We start from the raw sequence: 20,172 nt of genomic DNA on the forward strand, positions 1-20,172 counted from the left end.
AGCAATATAGATATGTTCCACCAGATAAGATGAGTGACTTTTTGCAGATGCCTTGCACAGACTGATCAGAAGAGAATCTCCAGTGTTCAAAGGGATAAACTCTAGTTCCTAGAGTACATTAATTTAATTAAAAAATGGGATGTAGGAATAGTTGAGAGCACTCTCTTTTAAAAATAGCTGTTATTTCTGTGTAATAATTAACATTCATGTTTTGTTCTAATCAAAATTCTGTTCCACTAATCATCTGGAAATCCAGACTGCATATTGTGTGGTGAAAATGTACTTCTTAGAACAGTAAACGCCAATTTAAAATTAATATTTATTCTCAGAATGTCATTTTTGAAAGATACAAGAGCTGTGAAATATGCTTAAACTGGAAGAACTTTTTCTGCTGAAGTTTCAGAAGTTTCAGAAACTCTGTTATCGTATTGAAATTCAGCTTACTTTGGTAGGGATTTGTGACGGGAATACAGCCATGTCTGGAGTGCTGCGTCATGCTAAGGACTCAAAGGATCTTCCTTATACCAGCAAGTATTGTTCCAACAGGGCAAATTCAAGCATTGTTCAGTTCTAAATAGCAGTGGGCCTGAAATATGTTCCTAGATGTTAATCTGAATGGAAGTGCTTCACTTTGGCAGCCTAAAAGTTGTTTTTTAAGGCAAATGCTTCTCTGTTGTTATGAATTTTCTGAAAGTTTTTTTCTTACAGCTGATTGATAGGCTGTTTCCAGAAGTGGAATTATTGTCCTAGCCTGTGTGGATAGACCTGAGGTGTCTCCAGTTGTTATAGATAGGCTTGGGGTTTTTTGTGTAATGCTTTGCACAAAGCAACATTAAGCTAGTAGTTAGTAGTTCAAATGTTCGCAGGAAACTTCATGAACATAAAAGTTGCAAATGTATGTAATTGGCATGAAGGTTAATTCAGTTCAAAGGGATGCTTACGGATTAAAAAAAATCTTTGAGTTCCACTATCTTATAAAAATAAGTTGCAGAAAGTGGATACGTGATCCTTTGGTTGTTTTGCATACTCAGTAGGAACTCCTGATGGAAGTGAAGGCAGTGAGGTGCTGTGTTCCATTATGCTTGCTTTCTTTAGGAAGCAGTAGGTTTACAACTGAAAAGTCAGCTTTGTTTATCAAACTCTGGTGTGTACAGTGCCAATTTTTTTTTCCCTTTGGCAGTTTCCTACCATTTGCCTTTAGAAATCGTGTTTAATATTGTTAGATGCAGACTGTGTGTGAGAGCACAGTGTGAGGGGGAAGAAAAAGCGGGGTGAAAAAGGGGCCACTGGTGTCCTGCCACAGGCTGGGCACAGTTTCTGTTTGTAATCAGAGGACTCCCCTGGTGCAGTCTATGGCTGCTTGGCAAAGGGCTGCTGCGGCTGGCAGGGTGACTCTGTCCTCAGCAGCATCATCTCCTCGGCATCTCCGGCTGGAGCTCGCTGGAGAGCAAACGGGAATGCTGCTTAGGACTCCTGCGTGACCTTCGAGGGGCACCAAAGTCCTGGAACGCTGGGTAGGTTCCTTTTCTTTGGTTTGTAGCCACTGAGTAGTCATTTGGTTAGGTCCTAGTCGGTGTTGGTTGTTGCTAACAGCCTCTGGCTTCTTTGAAGTGTCAGTCCACAAGGAAAAATAATTCCATGTAGAAATGTATTGGTCTGCCTCTGGGAATGGGAAGGTAGTGTAGGAAATGGTCCCCAAGCGTACAACTGGCTTTAAGTGGCTCAGCTGCTTTTCTGCATTTGACTGACAGTGGCATTAAGGCAGTACAGAATCCCAACTATTCATCTTTTCTGGGTAGAGCAGCTGTCTTTCAGTAACAGCTAAAGGAATGCAGCTCTCCTCTATGACACTGATGTCAGGCAAGCTAAGATAGAAAGGATAATAGGTTCATGCATAGAGGATTACATTATTTCCTTTACCTAAACAACTGACTAAGGTAAGAGGTAAATATTTATTTGCCATCTAGAGATATTCTATTATTTTTATCATGTAAGTTAAAAACAGAGTTTTAAAAATAGTGGATAAAATCTGATTTTTACCCCATCTGTATATTTTACAAATACATTAATGTTCCAAATAAATAATTTAAACCAAAGGAATATTAATACACTAATTCCACTTAATTAGTAATAGGAATGTATGAGTTGAGAATGGTTAATGAAATTCTAAATATTTTTCTTTTATCCCCAGTCCATCTCCTCTCTTCTCCCCCATTCCCCCTTACCCATAGTTTTTGGTTTTAAGTTGTGTAGCTGTGTTCCTGCAGGAAAACTAAAGGTTAAGTTTTTGTTTAGGATGGAAGTGTTAGCCCCTGAGAAGAAAACACATGAAGAGAATGAAGATTTGCAACAGTATCCTCAGAAGCCTGCAAGCTGTAAGAAAATGCTTAGGAATTGCTGCTTGATAAAGCGAATTTTTGCCTGGAAAAGTTTGAGCTCTAAAGGTACCTTTTCTATTGAAAATTTTAGTGTAGGAGAAATTGTTGTCCTCCCAAGAATTCTGAATTTTTGATACACTGGTATTGCTGAATTTAACATCAGTCAAATTGCAGGTACAAAAAGTCTCTGCTGTCTTGAGTCTATTGTGCAAAGAGATTAAAAATGGTACAGCTTTGATTGAGGTGCTTTATCATAATGTGATAAAAATAATTGTACTGCATGAGTATTCATTTTGCAGCACATAAAAATACATGGTCTGCAGAAAAAAAAATCCTTCAGTCAGAAGATAAATGAGTAAATGTAAAATCCCAGCAATGAGATGTATCAATTTATCAAGGCCCAACCCAAAATTCTGCTTTGATGAGTAAAACCTCCTTTCATTGTTATTAGAGTCTATTTGCATGGAAATTACATGATCAATCCCTTTGTCTTTGAGGAAATGGAGAAAGGTAACATTCTGTCACATTTATACATAATGATGTTATGTACTGTATTTATTAATAAATACTGAAAGAAATGCTTCTTTTTTAAATTAGAAGTTGGCTGTGAAATATCTCACCATTGAAAGTTGAACTCTTTTATGAATAATAAATTAAACAGCAACTGTCTGCTTCACATTATTTCCCTCAGGAACATACAAACAGTTAAGAATTTTATTCAGCACAGATTCCTGTTTTTACCATGGTATTTGTGCTTTGCAATATTATGTAGAAACAGAAGAAAAAACACTGCCCCAAACAATCCTTTAGCATTTTGGCAATATTTTTCATTCCCTTGTACACAGTTTATGACAGAAACAAACAAACAAACAAATCCCAAACCAGGTGCTCAGTATATCCAATTTGTGTCAAACAGAATGAAAGAAAAAAGCATGACATTTCTTTGTCATGATGAGCTAAGTCACCATAACCTGAGTGTGTGATATGTTACTTTATTTACACATTTATTTTAAAGGCTATGCTGTAGTTGCTTAATTCCAGGTTTTAGAGAAAATATTCTGGTTAAATACGACCTACCTCTGGATTTACACTGCACTGATCTCTGCATTGTCCAAGTAAATAAGTGCTTTGTATGCCTTTTAATCTAAGCATGAACATTTAGCTATTCTCAGCCACTTGTTTTCTCATTTTTAAAGGTTTAAGTTAATTTTTTCAACCAATGGCTGCTTTAATCACATGCATATTATGGTTTGCTAAATACATGTTTGATTTCCTATTATTGTATCAGGTTGTATCTATAATTTGCTGCACTTTTTTTTTTTTTTTTTTTTTTTTGTATTGTCACTGGAGCTAATGAGGCAAAAGTAGGTTTTCTGTAACTCTTTCACAACACTCATCCTTCTGCTCATGCAAAATTTTAGAAATTTCTTTTTCACTGGATTACTTATCATCAATCTCTGTAGCTTGAAGCAATCACCTCTCTAGAAATGATGGGTGAATCTAAAGCAAATTGCACTGAAGTTTTTAGGTCTGATTCTTCAATACCTTCAAACTGGCTAGTAATTTACACCTCCAAAAAGGGTCTTGAAACCGTCAATAAGTGATGATAGAATTAAAGATTTATTTTATTCTGGTAAAGTAAATTAGCAGACTGATGAATCACTGTAAAATCAGGTTCGGCTGAATAACTCTGGGTTACTCTGGTGGAGACAAAATCAGAATCTGACACAAAGTAAACTCAAATTGAAGCTATTACTTTTGCTTTATGTAGTACCAAATGATAGAAATATTCCCATAGGGATACCTTGAATATTTATCAGGATCAAGAAGACAAACATTCTGAGTACTTTGTTCAGTACTGTGCTCTTGTCCAAGGTGACCTCACTGGCCAAATAGGTTTTGTTGGACTGCAGTGATAGAGCATTCCTAGTACTCATGACAGTGCTGTAGGAGCTAAGAGCATGTGGCTACAGAGCTGCTTGCTCAGTACCTACTGTTTTCTGTTGGAAGAATGAGGGTGGATTTGCAAATCATATTGTGGTGGCTCATCCCCACTTAGATGTTCTTTTACACAAATCAGATTCTCCATTGGTTATCTTAAGCTAACTTACTCAGGTAAAGTGGTATGAAAATAGTTGTTAGGCAGTTGAGGCTTGCAGTGTAGTATTTAAAAAAAATAACTAAAATTTTTGTTTGTATTTCTAAAAAATCATGATAACTCTAAAGGCCAGATTAATTCATTGCCCTTGTCACGGTTTGCAGCTAAAAACGCTGGAAAGTAATGGATATTCGATCTTTCTTTTAAAACAGATACTATTTCTTCTCTACAATTAAATTTTCATGTTTTATTTTATTTGTATAATCTTGCAACTGAGTTTGTCAACATGTTTTAGCTTCATAGAATTATTTATTCTTTCAGAAACAATTTCCATGTATGAATTCAGAGCAAGAAAATAAATATTTGATTTACTGCAATGTTAGGATTATTTAACTCTATTTCCAGAACGGGAAACCTTCATTCTTATGATAAAATTTTATAATATCATCACACTGGGGATGCCTTCCTGCTTTTCCTGTTTCAAAATCTGGGAATAAGAAGAATGCTTTTTCATAAGTACCGGAAAGATAATTATACTCAACCCTTTTTGATGCAAGATTTAAACAGCATGGATTCAATGCCCAAGTGCACCCTCAAAAGGATGAACAAGAGAAAAAAAAATAAAACCCCACCTTCTTGTATTTCAAAGAAAAGTAAATGGAATAACATGGTTGTCAATAGGAAACGTTTTCATACTAAACCGAGTATTTTAATCAATGCCCAAGGCTCGGTAATTTGACTAATTCCATCAGACAGTAGTTTCAGAGAGCAGGTATCTTGTAACTGAGGCCAAAGGAACAGACTCTGACAGTGCCAGGAATACATCAGTGAGAGCTTGATGCTGCAATAAACTTGGAGCCCAAGTTTAAAGGACATGTTGAAAAACTTGCAATTTTAAATGCTCAATTTCAAAAATGCATAGCCCTGAAGTATCCCCTCACTAAATCAGCAGCCTCCTCAGCTAAGCTAGGGCAGTTATGAGTCTTGCATGATCATTCTATGCCATGAATATACATTTGCTGCAGATTTTGTAAAATGCAAATGAGAGACACCAAGAGGACAACAAGTTGTCTGTCATGAGGATAAATTTTGAGGCATTGTGCTGCTGACTCTGCATTTCATACTGCTAAAAATATTAGACATGATCAATTGTTTATGTTTTTCACATTGTTTGTGTTTCCTCATATCATATATTTATGAGTTGAGGTATGAGTGCTTTAGGAATAATCCCAAGCTGTCAATCATTGTATGTGTTTTTCCCTGTCAAACAGTACATTTGACAAAGTATATATGGAAAAAATAGCCCAAGTTATTTCAGAGCTACTTAAAATTCTGCTCTGCCTAGGATACTTCATACTGTCTTAGACTTTGAATAGCTCAAAAAATTCCTGCTGAAGATTGTCAGTACCAGCTTTTTAAATACGGACTTTGGGTGAACTGGGTAGTAGTTTGTCTCCTGTGACCCATTTGCCTTTGCTTGTCCTATGCAAATAAGTTGACCATTGCTTTGAAATTTAGTCACATCTGATGATCTCTCAAAAAACCAAAAAAACCCCCAAAAACAAAAAACAAAAACAAAACAAAACAAAACAAACAAACAAACAAAAAAAAGCACACACACACACAAAAAAAAACCAAACCCCACAAAAAACTTATCCCCTAGTTATTGAAAATTCACAAAAAATGTTTATGCATATAGGATATTTTTCTAATGTCTCTCAGCATTATTTGCTGTGTGCTTTTCTTCTGAGCAGTGAAGTGAGGAGGCAAAGACAACATGTAAGGTAGAAAGTGATGACATCAGGATTACATCTAGGATTTGCATTCCACTATCAAAGCCCTCAACTGCCTTAATTAGAAAGTATCATGACTCATGAAACAGGATTTTTTTCCTAACTTGATTACTGAAGCAAAAATATATTTTTGTTTGCTTGTGCATGGAGTGATCATTCCTGAAATCTGCCTGATTCTAATTAACCTACCTTACAGGAAAAATATTAAATAAATGGTGTAGATAAAAGGGTCAGAAAAAAACCAAGAATTAGTTAATATTCAGTGTCAGGAATACCATATACTCCTGACTTCATTCGCTTATCCCAGTAGCTGCTCTTTAGTAACAGTTCTCTCCTAAACCATGGCTAATACACAGTTCAGATCTTAACTTGTCCAGTAATTGAATTTTTATGGCCTGTCAGATGTGTCATTTTTTATTTCCTGTCATTTCAAACTGCATCCTGTAGTTTTTGTGGGGTTTTCCCCCCTCAGCTTTATCATAGATGCTTTGAGCATCATTTGGTTTTTGTTGAAATCACAAATTTGCATGAGAGGACCTTTTTATGGGCACTAGGAAACATTTGGCCAATGTACCTATAGAACTGCAGTTCACATGGCTTTGCAATTTTGAGCCTGAAAGCCTCTAAGAGAAAGAGGGAAGAAAAAGAAGAAGGAATTGAGGAAGGGATTGAGAGAGAAGCTGTGGAGAGACCGGGGACTGTGTCTCTTCCTAAATACAGTTCTCCTTTCCATTCTAGGTGCTCAGCATGTAAATAGAACATAACCCTTTGCAATATTTCTTGAATGCTGAAGAAGGAGGCTTTACAGTCTATTACTGCATGTATTAATGACTGAAGAGATTAACATATCTGAGATTTTATGCTCTGAACAAAAATATAGAAATTAATTTGAAAACAGAAACTTTAATGGTTTTAGGCAATACAGAAATCTTTATTTTGTAAAAAACTACAGAAAGAAATTTGCTTGAGAATTCAAAACAAGCAATGTTTACCTCACTTCATCTATATGAAATATTTATTAAAATGTTTCACTATTTGCTGCTGCTGCTCTTGGTGTACATGATATTCTGAAGTAAATTTGCTACCCAGAACTTAGATCCAGGATAACTTAAAGGGTGAAAAGCTTATTTACTTTGTGTCTTTAAATGATTTTTTTTTTCACAATTAATCAACATTACTCAATATTGCTTTGGGTATTTCTTTAATTACAATGAACTATGAATTGGTACTGTTTTCTTTTTTGTCTCTAATAAGTCAGGTTTTAATGTTAGCCTTCTGGCTCTCTGTGCAAATGTATAATTTTTTGTTATGAAAGTTTTACCTTCTGAACAAATATCAAATACATTGTATAGAAATATTTTTTCAACTCAATGAACTGGATGGAAAATGTAAATATAATCAGTTTACATGCAATTTAAATTGAAATTATTTCCAATAAAATATTTCAGTTTTTTTCCTTGAAACCAATATAGGATTCTATTCTTAGCTAAATAATTCTTCACGTTAGAATAAAGATGTAGTTGTATATATTTACTTAATATGGAAAAGCTATTTTAAAAATGCTAAGAAAAGAAAGAAGATAGGGGGTAATAATCTCTTTTTAATATTTTTTCTTGTGCTTTACACTAAAACCTGTTCGCCCATTATAATCTCAGACAAAGGAGTTTGTGTTAAGTTACCCGGGAAGAACGGGGCACCTTGTAGTTTGTTCCCTTCTTGCCAAATGCTAACCCTGAAAGACAAATCGTGGCAATAAAATTAGAGGCTCTCCCTGGTGAATGTAATTTTCTTTTAAATTTGTAGCACAGAGAGACCTAATCTCAGTACAACTTCTAATGCTCTCTTCAGGGCAGCGGTAATAGTTAATGTCAGAAATGAACAGGAAGGTGTACTGTTTAGGAATTCTTGTTGTCTTTCAGAGCATTAAATGGGAATTGGAAAAACATCGATTCTCACAATTTAGAATTGTTCCAAAGTGATTGATGTTTTAAAAGGAGTTTTACTGTGTAGTTATGTAGAGACTCGTTAAACTGAGTATTGCATGTAGCTAATGAAAATGTGAGACTGACACACACTTCCGTGTGTATAGAGTTACATCACATCATTTTTGGATGGAGACAGTTTAATAGTGATTCTCCTTTATTTCTCATAAGAAACACCCCATGAACATGTATCTTATCAAGCTTATGATTATTCTTAAAGTTTTAAAATTATTAGTTAGAGGCCACAGTCATTACAAAAAATCTTGCAGCTTTACTCTGTACTTAAAATGTTTTTAAACATTTCCAAATTTTAAAATTAAGAAGTGGCCAAACTCTTACAATAGCCACTTGTTTACAGTCTGGAGAGAATTCATACATGCATCTTTAGATCCCTTGAAACAGTTTTTAGCGCCTATAAAAGTACTATCCATAACTGAGCTTTTAAAATGCTTGATACAAAGATAGCAAGTTGCAAAGTGCAGATTATGAAGATGGTTCTCCTTAGAGTGAATGTGCCTGTTATGTAAGGAGAATAATATTCCATGGAAATCAGACTGCCTTAGAGTTTGACATTCAAAGGGTAAAACATGCTCCACAATTAACCCCTGAGAAATAAGGCTCAGAAAGATGTGGGTGTATCACTTCATGGAGTTTCTGCTTTATGCTTCCCTCTATATATAAACATTTCATAACAAGGTCTTTTCTCTCCCTTTCTCTTGGAAATTTGTTTCTTTTATGTCAGTATGGATTTTTATGGTCTCCTGCAATCGCCACCTTTCTAATTCCAGCGTTGTCGTTATCAGGAGGGAAATGATGCTGGAAGATGAAGCCTCAACTCATGGCAAGTTGCTTCCTAAAACTCTGCATTTGCAGAGCAGTACCTTGAACTCATGAGAATTTTTGCTCTTTATGTCTCTTTTTCTTCCTACTGATCAGTATTAGCATGAAGCCGTTTGCACAAGCATCTTAAGAATACAAAATTTTAATTTAGCTGTAATTAAGAGGTATGAATGGACCCTTTTAATAAAATATTTAGTTTTTGATTAATCATCACAAATTTGTGTTTTCTTTTCACATAAAAAGCATGTGGAACCATGAAGCTGGCTGGAACCTTTCCAGGAATGGCACTAGGTTCTGTGTAGTGAAATTTAAATTTTTTTTTGAGATCATTAATCCTACTTACCAATGATCAACCTATTGTTCAGTCAGTTTAAATTATTAAAACACAATCTTATAATCTTCTTCAACTGGGCTGAAGAATGTAAGGAATAGCTGATTAACTATTTTTTAATCAGATATTTATACCAGACATATAATTTTCTCTAATTTTTCCTGTTTCTCTAGCAAAATCGGAGTTACTGCTTCAATATTATGCAAGTATTTGAAAACTATTCATTGCACTACAATATAGAAATTATGTTCTCTGAACCCAAAAGCAAGCTATGAAGTTCTGACCTCTCCACTGGAGAATCTGATGTCTACTTTTCTTTCCCGGTGTTTTCCTTCATTTTTACACAAACGTTAATGTCCCATTTTTAAAAAGAAGTGTTGCAAATTTACTGAAAAACTGTTACCTAAAAACCAAGTTTTAGCAATCTAGGAAGGTTTGGAAGACAATAAATGGTAGAGATTTGCTACTTATGGAAACTTCAATATATCCTGTAAGAAACCAGTATCTATTCTCATTAAGTCTCTGTACTCACAGTATCTTTGATTTTTTCCATGTCTGCCAACTGCTGATTTTTTATTTAAAAACATTTTATCAATCCAAAACTAATAGCCAAAGAAGCTTATTAGATTAAGTGGAAGGACTTTTATATTCATAGCATACTTAGAAAATGGAATAAATCTTTAAATATCTTGCCACTTTCCATCTGGGCATTATTCCAGCAATTTAAATGACTAAATATACTGAGAGTATTCCAGATTAAATGAGAGCTCTGAATGTCTTTTTATAAATGGTAGGGCTCATAAAAAACTGAATTTGTTGTTCTGGTTGGTGAGATTGGCATTTTGTTTACTGAATTTACTGGGTATTAGTGCAGTATAACACAACTGCATTTGCAAGAATCTGTCCCCGGAAAAAAACCCTGACTGGAAGGAGCACTTCTATTGCTGATCAAGGTAGCTGACAGAAGCAGCTTCTTAGAAGAAGTATGCAAAACCAGGGTTTTTTGGTTTGGTTTTGTCATGCTGAATCATTATGACTAGATAACTTTTCACAAAAGATCAAAACCCAGGAAAACCAGCATATCTCAGAAGTGAAAAGTTAGGGCAGAAGAAAGAAGAAAGGCAAAAACAGTAGGAAATGACAAAATTGCATGTTGCTTTGTTTGCTCCTGCTATCCCTCCCCACCTTTAATTTAAATGCTTGTTTCTATGGCAGTCTGCAGTGTGGTCTTGGTAGTTCTGGCACACAACAGTTCTGATAGGATAGATTTGCCCTTCTTTCAGCCCAAAAGGTGTGAGTGGGAGTACATAGGGCTTTTCATTGTTGCAGTAATGCTGTCCTGCTGGCACCTCCCTGCTGTTCTCCCAGTAGCATTATCTTCTTGGCAAGAAGATGTGTTCTCAGATATTCTTTAACTTTCTTATTCATCCTTTCTGTGTGCAAGAAACTAATAAAAAGTCAATAAGGAGGTGAAGTTTCTCACCAAGCCATCTAAATGTTCAGTGGGCTCAATGACAATATTAGTCATATGTGGCAACAGTGCAACTGAATTTTCCAGATCACTCCAGCCAAATACCGGCAAGCCTATATTGTGTAGGAAAGCAGAAGGCATTTGGCTTCAAATATGTCACAGAAAATGGTGCAAGAAATATTGAGCTACCCGTGTGCTTTTTTGTACTGTTTTCTGCAACCGTCCATGTTTGAGGCCAGCCTGATTTCTTTGTTATAAAGGATTGAAATAGTAAAATTAAAATAGATGAAAAAGTTGAAAAAATTTATTACCTGTAATACTCGAAGTTCTTTTCTAGAACATCATTTAAATTGTGTCATCTTTGGTCTTGTGAGTGTAAAAGCAAGATACTTGAAAGGGTTGGGCTTATCATTCTCAGCAGTAGAGAAAACCTGTTTCTGACAATACGAGAACTCAGTGTCAAGAGCAATAGTAAGGTGAAGCTGCTTTCATCACCTCCTACTGGCCTAAGCATGTGCATAGTTCAAGTTGTGTTGAATGTAACAGCAAGGACTGCCAGCGAGAACACAGAGTAGTTTAACCTCTGACAGCTCATATCACCAGGTTCCTCTGAATATAACTAGCATCATAACATCTGACTTCCTTGTTATACTTATTGTATATATATATTTAAAGCCACAAAAATGCTACAGCTGTTGACTGTAGCATCTATCAGCTGAGCTGTTATAAATGTCTCTATGTTTATCTTTGCACGTTTGTGTTACCTTTGCTGGTTGAGAGGTAAAATTTTTTAACTGAAGATCATTCAGTTTACAAGAATGTAAACTTTCCAAGCTGTGATAGTTTCACTGCTTAAACTAAGGCCTTTCATTCATCCACACTTCTGATGAAACTGAGATGAAAAGTGGCCCGTGAGAAAAATCAAACCTAGATGGAGTAGGAGTATCATCACAGTATGTCTCTACAGTAGCATAAAATTCATTCTTGTTTTTCTGAATCTCAGTATTCTCTGCTGTGAGAAAACACAGAAGTTATTCCATCTCCTTCTAGTTTTGAATTATATGGGAACATAGTAACTTACTTCAGCTCTCTGTTTATTTCTTTCCTAGCTAAAAATTTGTCTGAACCCAAGCCCCCTCTACTTTTAGTGCAAAAACAGTGCAGTTTCATAGTTGAGGAGCAAGCAATTTAGAAAATAGTGAACGAAATAGGATACAAAAAAGAAAAGGGGTCCATATGGTTAATTTGTGCTGGAGAACCAGATTTATTCTCCCACAGAGCCCCTGTGTCATAGAAGCATAAAATATGCTGAGTTGGAAGGGACCCATGAAGATCATCGAGTCCAACTCCTGGCCCTGTGCAGGACACCCCAAGAATCACACTGTTTGCCCAACAGTGTTGTTCAGACACCTGAACTTTGTCAGGCTTTGTGCTGTGACCCCTTCCCTAAGGAGCCTGCCCTCACCCTTTGCGTGAAAAACCTTTTTCTCTAATCCTGATATCTAACTTAAACCTCTCCTGATGTGAAGTGAAAGGAATCAGTTACGACAAATTTTAGGTATTTACACTCTTTTGTTTTCTGAGTGAATTGTTGGGGTTTGACTTGCAGGATATTGAGCACTTGCACCATTATTAACTAGGCTTTGAACATATACGAAAGGCTGTGTATTAAGCATTGTGAAAATGAGTTTCCATGAGTTTCCTACCAAGTGCCCAAATCAGTCAATACCTTTGATCTTAATCTCACTGTGCCTCTGTTCTGCATAAAGTAGGTAAAATAATAACCTCTCATCTCACAAGGATGTTTGGAATATAAATGTAGTAATGCTTATGAAGCACTCAGACACAGCAGTGATGAACATTATAGAAAAGTCTGTTTTCAGTTCAGATTTTCAACAATGTTTGATAAGTAAGTCATGGGAGCACAAAATGAGGAAAGTGTGACGTTTTGAATTTGGTAAATAGCTAATATCTGTGAATTAAATTAACTTATCAAAAGAAACTCCTGTTCAAACTAAAGCACATCATCATGTCATTAAAAGATTGCACCACAATGCATATGTAGAAAGGAGCTGAACTAATGCTGTTAGGATTTATGATCATGGTACAGTTCTTTTGATGTATACTTCCTATGTAATTAACATATATATCAGAATTTCTGCGTGGGAAGTATTCATAATATAAAACTCAGATCTTTGCTTGTAGTTCAGCTTAAAAGCAGGGGTAATGTGATTGATCTAAGCATCAATCCCTATTACAAGGAGTGAGGGGTGTATACCTTTCACTTAGTTGTGTGATGCTAAATTCTGGCTTCCTGGAATAAATGAGAATCTTGCCATTAAATCTCATTGTAAAAGGAATTTCATGCTTTATATAAATAACCCTGTTCTGGTAATTTAAATCTTTATGTAGGAAAACAAAATATCACCCAACTTTCCACTTTGTAAAATTAACTTTTTAATGAATAAGGTAATTGTTGAGAAGGAACATTTTGGGCAGAAAAAAAATGTTAGTTGAATCTGTGATTCTGCAATTTTTGAATAATAAATAATAACAGTTATATTTTATTTTTTGCTAGAAACATTTGGTGTCTCATTTTGAGCATCGTGTCAGTACCTAACTTACTTAATTTAAAACCTCATTTTAACTACTTCTTTCCTTCATTTTATGTGCTTCAGACCAGAAAATCTCCAAATCTCAAGAAAAGAGCAGGAAGTTTTAGAATTTTATTATCAAAATCAAATCACAGAAATGGGAAAAAACCCAATATAAATTTATTTTTATAATTCAGTTAAGCTACAATTGAATCTATATAAAAACTAATCAGTATACTATAATTGAAGAGATATTTTTGGACCAATGTACCAGCTGGTATCACAGATGGTACAGATGGCATAAAGCTCTTTAATGGGACAAAGATAATGTGTTGGCACAAAGAAAGTTGAGTATATGAACATGTGATTTTTCTTTCTCATTATAAACTGTCTAAGCAGTGTAATTTTAATTGATACCAAATTGATACATTTGTATTCCACAAATTGGGTAAATACTAGGATTAATACTTTGCAGTCAATGACATCAGTATAACCTTAGGTTTTTCTGTAAAATCTTATATGCCACAGTAGACAAAAACTTATTAAACATGGTGGTTTGAAACAAAGAATTGCAAAGCAAGTTTGATATTATTTAGACTTAGGGGATTAATGGATACATTTATGGAAAGATCTGAATCCCGCATCCCTAAAATCGCTCATTTTATTCCATGAGCTTTGATATCAGTATAGACATGGCAAGAAGTATTAAAGTAGTATTGTCAGTGAACAGTCTTGTCCTGTTGCTTGGCACCACTGAGCAGAGCCTGGCTCCATCCTTCTGGCACCCTCCCTTCAGATACTGACAGACAGTGATGAGCTCCCCTCTTGAGCTGTGTCTTTTCGAGGCTGAAGAGGCCCAGCTCCCTCAGCCTGTCCTTGTAACAGGTATGTTCCACTCCCTTCATCATCTTTGTCATCCTCCTCTGGACCTGCTCCAGGAGCTCCATGTCTCTCTTGTACTGGGGAGCCCAGAACTGGACGCAGCACTCCAGAGGAGCTTCACCAGGGCTGAGTAGAGGGGCAGGATCACCTCCCTCAATCTGCTGCCAATGTTCTCCCTAATGCACCCCAGGGTACCATTGACCCTCTGGCCATAAGGCACTGCTGGCTCAGGGCTGCCTGTTCCTTCTCTGTGGAGCTGCTTTTCTTTGCTGGTGCCTGCACTGTATTCCTCCCGTGGTACAGGATCCTGCATTTGTTGAATTTCAAATGGTCCCTTTCTGCCCATCTCTCCAGCCTGTCTAGGTCTTTCTTAAGGGCTGCACAGCACTCAGCTGTGCCCAAAGCTGCACTCAGCATCAGCCCAAAGCTTCTCCCAGCTTTGTGTCATCCATAAATTTGCTGAGGAGGCAAGTTCTGGAGCTTCATCCAGGTCATTGATGAATAAATTAAACAGTACTGGGCCCCGTACTGAACCTTGGGGCACACCACTTATGACAGGCCTTCACCTAGAGCCCGTGCCACTGATTACCACTCTGGGATCTGCTGTTCAGACTGTTTTCAATTCATCCCACTGTCCACTCATTCAGTCCACAATTCCTGAGTTTACCTATGACAGTATTGTGAGAGACAGTGCTGAAAGCCATTTAAATTTGAGTTCACATTAGATCCTGGATCTTGTGATTGAGGCAAAGCTAAAAAAGCTATTTGGTTGGGATAACAAGTTGCTGCATTCAGTCACCAATCCAGAAGAAAAATTGTATAGCTTAAAGCCCCACGGGAAAGCTTGTGAAGGAAAACAATTGCCTCAGAACAGGGCAAACTTTCCTGGGTTCCTGACTGATCAGGATCTGCAGCATTCCTCCAAATGGCCATGAAAGAAGACATATCCAAAATATGGATTTCTCACAAGTCCTGAAAGTTCTGACACAAAAAGGAGAATTTTCTTGCCTTCTTTCAGTATCATAAAGTCCATTTATGTATCTTTTATCAGATCTTTGAGATGGCAGCTCTTTTATATCCCAGTCTTGTAATTTTTAAATAATATTAACAATAGAAATCTTATGAAATATCTCAGAATAAATTATCATAAATTTTATGGATTTTTAGAGCTGGTATATAATATAAATGATTTCAACTTGTATGAAACTCCTTCACAGTTGTGTGAGGCACTGCAATTCAGTGAGAGGTTTATTCTTATACAGCAATTAAATTCTTAATTTCTCGGTCATTTTTTTTTTATAAACATGTTTGGCTTTTTCTCCTCAGCGTCTCCACTGACTTTTAAAAGTGTCCCATGATTATACTTTCTCTGCCTGTCAGTTTGTGATTGCATAATATATGGTTTACACTAGGATTGGAGATTCTGAGGTTTTGGGAACTGCAGATAAAATTGATGCAAGGCTTTGTCCTTTGATCCACTGGTGCACACAATAGACTGTCATGCCATTGCTGGAGGAGTCATTTTCTGCATGACATCTCAAACTGAGTGGTTAACTTTTTGTTTACAGTAACCATCAGGGTACAAAATTTACAAGTTTTATCAAGATTTTCAAGTTCCGGATAAGAAGCTTTGTGTGCTGGTCTGTCATTAATTTAGTAAATGATGTAATTTTTTAGTTTTCTTTGAAGTGAAAAATTGATTATCAAAAAACTGTATGAATGAATAAATTCCTTTATTTATAATTATTCCATAAAAAACAGTCATTCTAAGAGGAAAAATATGCCCACTTACACTGGTAAGATAATGAAATATTTCCCCCAAGTAATATTTTAGGATCATTATAATGTATTATTTTAGTAAATTAAATGCCAGAAGGATGTAATAAAGCAGTCATATTTGAATTAATTGCATAAGTTAAAAGTATCAGAGCCCTATGTTTTGGAAAAGTTCAATGATTCAATTTTTTTTTCTTACCCTATAATACAAATATTCTTTCAACTTTGCAGTGGCTTCTGCTTTAATGACTTCCTTAAAATACAGTAGTTGGTTTAGAATGATAAAAATATATTGGAAAGAGACAACAAAGTTTATGGAGGCATAATAAGCAATTTTTTTAATGTTTCAGTATATGTTCTGATATTTTTAAGGTAAAATATTCACTGAATATATGTTTCCCTGAGACATGTAAACTAAGAACAGAATTTCTTCTTTCCCTCGGTCCACTTAGGAGTGAAATGTGGGTCAAACCACAGAGATGGATGTACAGATATTAGTTAGCTATCTGCTTGATCATCACCATACAGGACTCCATCTCTTTTTGTGGACAGTGATAAATTATGCAGAGGTATTGTAGCTGAGTTAACTCTGCAGTGGGAAATAATATGCAAGTGCTCATGTAGGACCTTCACTCAGCTAATTAGCCGACTAAGCAACACTAACTATAGCAGGCATTACGCCACGTAAGCAGAGCTGCACTACTTCTGAGACACACCTACTGCCTGTACACAATGCTATTTTTGGGAACTGTGAACTTCTCACCACTTATTCAGAGTGAACTGCATGCATCTAGCTCCCCCCTGGAGTGCAGAGAAAGAAGGCTGCTTCAAACAAGAGGAAAACCTGAAAGAGACAAATGGCATGGAGTTTCTTTCACCTGTGGGCTGGGTCTCCTTGATGTGTACACAGAGCCTCAGTCAGTGGCTGCTGAGATTGGCCTCGATGGCAGATCTGCCAGGCTGCCACTTGCTCAGTGAGTATGAGCAATCTGTTTGCTTTCCTGTCATCTCTAAAACTGGATATCTCCCTACAAATTTGGAAAGAAAGAAAATCTCATTATTTTCATTTAAATGGCATTACTGAGACATTAGTAGCAACTTTGCTAGTGCCTGTGAGTAGAGATCTGAAGTAGCCAGATATCAGTTGTGATGGTTGATCCAAAATTACTGGAAAAGCATGGTTTGAGATTGAGAGAACTGCTTAATGCACCCCAAAGGTGTTGCCAATGACACCAAGTGTGTGATGTGGTTGTCATACTCGGGTGAGGGATGCCATCCTCAGGCACCAGGACAGACTTGAGAGATGAGCCCATGTCATGAAGTTCAACAAGGCTGAGTGCAATGTTTCCCAGAGATGTTGTGGAGTCTCCTTCTCTGGACATACTCATGAAGTGCCTGGACACAATCCTGTGCTGTGTGCTCTGGGATGACCCTGCTTGAGCAGAGAGGTTGGGCCACATGACCCACTGCGGTCCCTTCCAGTCTGACCTGTTCTGTGATTTTGTGATTCTCTCCTGCAACTGGATCAGGGCAATCTGAAGCAAAAGATCAGGCTACAAGGAGAATGGATTGAGAGCAGCCCTGAGGAAAGTACTTGGGACACTGGTTGACAAGAAATTCAACATGAGCCGGCAATGTGTGCTTGCAGCCCAACCACATCCTGGCTGTGTCAAAAGCTGTGCGGCCAGAAGGTCAAGGGAGATGATTCTGCTGCTCTGCTTCCGCCTGATGAACCCTCACCTGGAGTCCTGCATCCAGCCCTGGGAAACTCCACGTGAAAAAGACATGGACCTTTTGGAGGTTTTCACAAACGGGACGGGGCTGCTGGGGTACATTCCTTGAGCTTTATTGTGGCATCAGCCTCATAACAGGGTGAGACAATTGAAAGATGGCAACAGCTCACGTCTTGCCAGCAGCATCCAAAGATCTCTTTGCTACAGAGCATTTTTAAAGTCTTCCAGCCAACAGCAGGGTGCTACAGCTTACAAACGGCCAATCCTAAAAGGACACGTACACCTGCTTCAAACAATGCTTGTATGCTTTCCATTAACAATACACAATACTCCATTAGTAAGCTTGAAACCTTCTGCTATCTTGCTAAGCATATTTTTCTGCAGCCTTAAGGTCTATCTTAAACATAAAAACTCAAACTATTGTTTCATGTCCTTGCTTGCTGTGCCATTGTATCTTTCCTGCTTTCAGGCTTTGCAGCTGCAGCTAGCACGGCCTTTCTGAGGCCTACTTTCACAGCTTCTGAAAGGCTTCTGACCTTTACTGTTTCCCACACGGACCTGTTGGACCTGTTGGAAGGAGTCCAGAGGAGAGCCACAAAGATGATCAAGGGGCTGTGGCACCCCTGCTATGAAGACAGATTGTAAGAGCTGGGACCATGAAGGAGCAACCTTCCAGTACCTAAAGGGGCCTACAAGAAAGCTGGAGGAGGACTTTTTACAAGGGCTTGTATTGATAGGAGCAGGGAGAACAGCTTTAAACTGAGACTACATTTAAATGAGGAAAAAGGAAGAAATCTCATTAGGAAGGCGGTGAGGCACTGGGGGCAGGCTGTCCACAGAAGCTGTGAAAGGCCCATCCCTGGCAGTGTTCTGGGACAGGTTGGATGGGGCTCTGAGCACCTGGTCTAGTGGATGGTGGAAGGGATGGAACTAGAGACTTTTTAAGTCCCTTCCAACCTAAAACATGTAATTATTATTTTTTTAATATTGTGAACAGCTAGGAAAATTGATGTTTGGTACAAAATAGTAGTTAAAAAGACAAAAGCTTCAAATATAGTAACTTGGATTTGTTCCTGTATAGTAAGGAAAATTAACTGATGTTGATACAGAGCCAGAAAATCTTCCAGTTGAACTAAATAATAATTTTAAGGTGAAAAATATTCTGGATTTCTTTTTTTTCCCAGCTGTGGGAGTCAGTTTCTCTAAGAAAGGAAAGTATTCTTAGAAGCTGTTTTGGAGCAGTTGTAATGGGTAGGTGGTAGAAGTACCAAACCTGCAGCTATTCAGGGTAAACCATGCTCAGAAGAGATAATTAAAAATTCTTCTTCATTCTATGGTTTATCATGATGCTAATGCATCCCTTAATGAATTAGGTATGCACTGCTTTTTCCATACCTTTTTTTACTGAGTTGTACTTCATTTATCATCTTCAGAAAAGCTCTGGCACATTTTTCATCTGGTCGGCGAATTTGGAAAGAAATTAATAAATGCAAATTATGATTAATAACTTATTTATCCTGCTTTTCTTTTTAAAGCAGCACCCCACAAAGCACACGTTCAAAATGCCATGAAATCAGCAAGTAGTAGTATACACAATATATACAGATAATTATTCACTTGGCAAAAAGTCATTCTGCAAACTAAAAATGCAATGAGAAATACTCAGAAAGGGCCTTTTGGCCTAAAACAACTCTCAAGTTTTGACAGAAGGTCCCGCCATCAATGTCACTTGATTGAAGCTCTGTGTCTTTAGTGATGTCAATAAGTGGTGTTCTCTGTGTCTCCAGTGTCATCATCTCCCACAGAAAATAGTTCTGAACAAGGAAAGACTGCTGTCTTATTTGGCAAAGGAGAGTCTTTTCAACTCTGAAAATGCAGTAAGAATTGTCCTTTCTGAAATACTCCCTTTAAGGAATATCAGGTTTTTGAAGGTGAGTCATTTTGCATTTCCTAGATGAAAAATGAGTGCACTGATGTTTAGGAGATGCTCTTGTTTAAGCATTCTTTGGTTTTAGTAATAAATTCCACCTTGCATTGTTCATGAAGTGACTAATTTAAGAATCAATCAGGCGTTCTATCAGGTTGTGTTTTTAGAATACTTCATGGACTAGTATAAACTTACATGAAGATATTAGATTCTTTATATCCTGTATATCTTGGCATCATATTATTAAGAATCTGCTCCTATCTGGTTTTGGAAAGGACAAAGACAAAAGAAGACCTGGTTAATGAATGAAAAGTCCTGCTGTATTGTCTTTTTTAGTTGTGGCTTCCTTAACACTTCTGTAGTTTGA

At 36.9% G+C, this 20,172-nt stretch overlaps 1 protein-coding gene across 3 annotated transcripts in view; it reads left to right on the top strand.

Moving 5' to 3' along the window:
* The window catches only part of KCNIP4 (potassium voltage-gated channel interacting protein 4), a 392,050-nt gene that overhangs the window by 38,716 nt on the left and 333,162 nt on the right, over nt 1–20,172 (top strand). Inside the window, exon 1 of one of the 3 annotated variants that reach the window (XM_066317167.1) lies at nt 2,259–2,444. The exons of the other annotated variants lie outside the window; for them this stretch is intronic. Coding sequence (XP_066173264.1) covers nt 2,297–2,444 — 148 coding nt within the window. The 5' untranslated portion in view covers nt 2,259–2,296. Of the gene's footprint in view, nt 1–2,258; nt 2,445–20,172 lie in introns of those variants that run through there. 3 annotated transcript variants of the gene reach the window in all.

This window comes from Sylvia atricapilla, chromosome 4, assembly GCF_009819655.1.
Source record: "Sylvia atricapilla isolate bSylAtr1 chromosome 4, bSylAtr1.pri, whole genome shotgun sequence".
In the NCBI taxonomy this organism is placed as follows: domain Eukaryota; kingdom Metazoa; phylum Chordata; class Aves; order Passeriformes; family Sylviidae; genus Sylvia; species Sylvia atricapilla.